The sequence below is a fragment of the Oryza brachyantha genome, chromosome 5 (genome assembly GCF_000231095.2).
Source record: "Oryza brachyantha chromosome 5, ObraRS2, whole genome shotgun sequence".
Classification (NCBI taxonomy): Eukaryota; Viridiplantae; Streptophyta; class Magnoliopsida; order Poales; family Poaceae; genus Oryza; species Oryza brachyantha.
This window is the reverse complement of record NC_023167.2, coordinates 13975188-13979721: the sequence shown is the minus strand read 5'-3', so window position 1 is coordinate 13979721 and position 4534 is coordinate 13975188. Positions and strand designations below refer to the sequence as shown.

General features: G+C 48.7%; 1 protein-coding gene across 1 annotated transcript; it reads left to right on the top strand.

Annotated features, from left to right (window-relative positions):
- Positions 1 to 202: 202 nt before the first annotated feature.
- On the top strand, positions 203 to 3343 carry LOC102704891 (probable serine/threonine-protein kinase At1g01540). Its single transcript, XM_015837127.2, has 7 exons — positions 203 to 928; positions 1054 to 1158; positions 1238 to 1360; positions 1475 to 1645; positions 1750 to 1879; positions 1974 to 2183; positions 2900 to 3343. The coding sequence occupies exons 1-7, from the start codon at positions 282 to 284 to the stop codon at positions 3053 to 3055; spliced, it is 1542 nt and encodes a 513-aa protein (XP_015692613.2). The 5' UTR covers positions 203 to 281; the 3' UTR covers positions 3056 to 3343.
- The last annotated feature ends 1191 nt before the right edge of the window (positions 3344 to 4534 follow it).

Here is a 4534-nt window from a genome sequence, read left to right as displayed (position 1 = left end):
AAAAACACGAAGGGAGTATTTACGTACTAGGGCCGGGCCTACGCGCACAGAAACGGACAACCTTCCGTGCCCAGCGCGTCACCCCCACTGACTCCTCCGGGCCCACAGAAGCCACTGCTCGTGCTCTCTCGCTCGCTCGGGCAGTCGGTCACTCCTCGCCTCGCGCTATATGCCGCGGCTGCAGTGCGAGCTGCTCGTGCCAGTACTACCATGCAGTGGTAGCTAGCTAGTAGCTAGGTGGGGGAGGAGGGGGAGGTGCGACCGTGCGAGTGGCAGCGGCGATGTCGCCACCTCCGCCGCCGCCGCCGCTGCTGAGGAACGAGCTGTCGCGGAGGACGGCGGTGCTGGGGCTGCGGCTGTGGGTGCTGGTCGGCATCGCGGTGGGGGCGGCGTTCCTGCTGCTGCTCGCGGTGATCTCGGTCCACCTCGCGCTGTCTCGCCGGCGGAAACCCACGAAGAAGCGGGCGGTGCCGCTGTCGCCCGCCACCATCCCTCCGGTGTCCAAGGAGATCCAGGAGGTGGCCGTCCACGTCGGCTCCCTCCGCCACTACCTCGAGGCCGGGGCCACGTTCCTCAAAGAGGGCGGCGGCGGGCTCGCCGGGGCCGACGGCGAGTCGCTGGGGGGCTCCACCGTGTACGGGTCGCAGCGCGTCCACATCGAGGCCGGCAAGGGCCGCCGCATGGTGGCGTACGCCGACGGGGAGGTGGGCCCCGTGCCGTCCGACCTCGCGGCGTCGGCGCAGGCAGCGGCGGGCCCCGAGGTGTCCCACCTCGGGTGGGGGCACTGGTACACGCTCCGGGAGCTGGAGGAGGCCACCGCCGCGTTCGCCCCCGAGCACGTCGTCGGCGAGGGCGGCTACGGCATCGTGTACCGCGGCGTGCTCGCCGACGGCTGCGAGGTCGCCGTCAAGAATCTCCTCAACAACAGGTGCGGCGAGCCGGCGACCGCGCCAGATCGCATCTCTCCACATGCGCCGTTGCATGCCGTTTGGTCCCCGACCGTTCTTAACAAAAACAACAACATTTTCACACACTTGTTGCTGCTCGCGGCAGGGGTCAGGCGGAGCGGGAGTTCAAGGTGGAGGTGGAAGCAATCGGCCGCGTCCGCCACAAGAATCTCGTCAGGCTGCTCGGCTACTGCGCGGAGGGAGCTCACCGGTACACGCAAAATGCCAAACTACAACACGTTTTTTTAAAAAACAAATTTCTCACCTAACACCCTTGCCTGTGATCTCAGGATACTTGTGTATGAGTACGTCGACAATGGCAACCTGGAGCAGTGGCTTCATGGCGACGTTGGACCGGTTAGCCCTCTGTCTTGGGACACCAGGATGAGCATCGTGCTTGGGACAGCGAAAGGGTGGGTGAACTATATCAATGCTCCCCGATTTTCTCGGCATTCGTCTTGATTTGCAGCTTGGATTGGTTCGTGAATCTGTGTTGCATCTAAACTTTGGGTTCCGCATGATTTCAGGATTACATATTTGCACGAGGGGCTGGAGCCGAAGGTGGTGCACAGGGACATCAAGTCGAGCAACATCCTGCTGGACAAGAGATGGAACCCCAAGGTCTCGGATTTTGGCCTCGCCAAGCTCCTCGGTTCCGACAGCAACTATGTCACCACGAGAGTCATGGGAACATTTGGGTAAGATGGATGTGAGCTTCCCAATTGTGTCTGGCCCGGTGAAATGTGGGATGTGAGTACCAAATACTAATGCCCTCTGAGGCCATTGATTCTGGCATTTGCAGTTATGTCGCACCCGAATACGCAAGCACTGGGATGCTGAACGAGAGGAGTGACGTGTACAGCTTCGGGATCTTGATAATGGAAATCATCTCTGGTCGGAGCCCGGTCGACTATGCAAGACCTCCAGGAGAGGTAGCATCTGCATCTGGTTGAATACTGGAACAAGCTCATGCTATGTGATACACAATTGTGCTTCTTAGCCTTAATTTCTGTGGGTGAATTTCAGGTTAACCTTGTAGAATGGCTCAAGAATATGGTGAGCAACCGTGACTATGAAGCTGTTCTGGACCCAAAATTACCAGAGAAGCCTACCTCCAAGGCACTGAAGAAGGCTCTCTTGGTTGCTCTGAGGTGTGTGGATCCTGACTCGCAGAAGCGGCCGAAGATGGGGCATGTCATCCATATGCTCGAAGTCGACGACTTCCCATACCGAGAAGTGAGCCTTTTTGTTCTTTACATCTTTCTGAAGTCAATCATATTTGCTCATTTGCTCTTCAGATCATACCATATGTGCATGTTAACCAATCCCAAGCAAGTTACATATGGTGGAATCCACGCAATTGTCGGGTTACCGTCGTAAAATGCTAAATTATGCGCTACCAATTAATCTATGCATATGTTTTCTGATATTAAATCGGTGACACGCTCTGCATCAGGATTAAAATAGACAGGGCAGGCGCATCAGGATTAAAATAGGACACTGTTGGCTCTGATTACAGGCTCCATGTCTGACCCTCGGTCGAGTGTTCTTTGCAGCCTCATCGAGACCAATTATGTTACTGTTACTGCCATGTTACCTAACTGTGCTCTGAACTTCTCTACGAGATGTTAATTACACTCTGTCATCTCGAAAAAGAGTATTAATGGCCTCGAGATCACCACGTCAGACTTGATTACTTTTGCTCTTCATCAACTAATTAAAGTCCCCTAGTTGGTACAATCAGTACGCTCCCTGCATAAACATTAGTTCACAAAGATGCTGATAGTTAGATTTCTTCTGATTTCTGAACAAAGCGGCATGTTTCTATACTGTTCTACGTCAACCTGTCGTTTTACATGCCATCAGAAGATTCAGAAACTTGGGTCCTCATGCATGAAAGCAGTAGTCTTGCCACCTTGAAAATTCACTGTGTTTGCCTATCAACCCTGCAGGATCGTCGGACGCCGAGGCAATGCCAGGGCAGCCCCCTGGACAGAGCAAGAACATATGCGAAGCCGGTGACAGAGTCAGGCGACAGCAGCTGCTACGATGGCAACACCACCACAGCTGCCAGTACGCCATGCAGATTGCATGAGAGCTTGAGATAGCTAGCTCTCCCATCTCGAGTGTGCAGTAGGAAGCATGGGATCGATCGATGGCCTCGGGTCACCGTCCTGTCGCTGTAACCTTTTTTTGTTATTTGTCCATGTCGTTTGCTCCGGTTTCTGCATGCCATTTGATCTGTTGGTGCGTAAAATTTTTGTGCAAGTGTGTGGTTAGCTGTGGTCGCCTTTGCCTTCCATGCATGCTGTTGAATGAACACTCATGCTGCACTGTGTGGATTGACATAGCTTGCTGGCCGACTGGTGTATAGAGAATGCTTGCGATTTCTGGCAGTTTGGACTTTTGACCGTTCATATCCTTGTGCACAAAACGAAATGGTGGGCAAAAGCCAAAAGTTCCTAAATTTTTTTTTTAAAACATCACATCGAATTTTTGAACATCTAAATAAAACATTAAACATTAAATAAAGCATTAAACATAGATAAACCAAAAAACTAATTGCACAGTTATGGAACAAATCTTGAGACGAAACTTTTGAGCCTAATTAGCCCATGATTAGCCATAAGTGCTACAGTAACCAAACATGTGCTAATGACGAATTAATTAGGCTCAAAAGATTCGTCTCGCGATTTCTAGGCTAGTCGTGAAATTCGTTTTTTCATTCGTGTCCGAAAATCTCTTTCGACATCCGATTAAACTTTTGACGTGACACTTTTCCCGAAAATTTTCTTAATCTAAGGCCCCGTTTAGTTTGCAAAAAGTTTTCGCAAAAACATCACATTGAATCTTTGGACGCCTAAATAAAGCATTAAATATATATGAAAATTAAAACTAATTACATGGTTATACGGGAAATCGTGAGACGAATCTTTTAAGCCTAATTAGGACGTGATTAGCCATAAGTACTACAGTAATCAACATGTGCTAATGACAGATTAATTAGACTTAAAGATTCGTCTCGCGGTTTTCACACGGATTCTGAAATTTGTTTTATAATTAGACTACGTTTAATACTTCAAATATGTGTTAAAAAAACTTAATGTGATGTTTTTGCAAACTAAACGTGATCTAAACACCACCTTATCTTACCTGTCCTTAACGTTTCATGTGTAGAACCACCAACCGTGGAAACACGCGTTCCATCATACCAACTTTAGTCGTTTCAAAGAAGATGGCGTTAACTATTTTTGGGTAAGATAGAGGCATCTTAAGCATGGTACTTCCTTCTAAAATTATTTATATACTTCTAAGATTTGATCACACATTAAAATTCTAACCATAAATAATTTATTAATGTTTAGTATAAATACAAAATAAATGATATACATATATTTATCTTTAAAATTACAACCATAATATCAAAAGCTTATCAGATTTTATAAATTTTTTGACGTAAAATTAGTTGCCAGATTTTTAAAGATCTAGCCAAATCTTGTCTCGAACAACAAATATTTTTGGTTAGAGATAGCATGTTGCATTATCCACCCAACTTTACCACGGGTATATCTGGTTGTAGTACACTT

What these genes read in the sequence shown, in the direction of transcription:
- LOC102704891 (XM_015837127.2), top strand. Translation starts at nt 282, where the DNA reads ATGTCGCCACCTCCGCCGCCGCCGCCGCTGCTGAGGAACGAGCTGTCG. An exon ending in TGCGCGGAGGGAGCTCACCG is followed by an intron (nt 1,159 to 1,237) that starts GTACACGCAAAA and finishes CTGTGATCTCAG; the next exon opens with GATACTTGTGTATGAGTACG. An exon ending in GTGCTTGGGACAGCGAAAGG is followed by an intron (nt 1,361 to 1,474) that starts GTGGGTGAACTA and finishes GCATGATTTCAG; the next exon opens with GATTACATATTTGCACGAGG.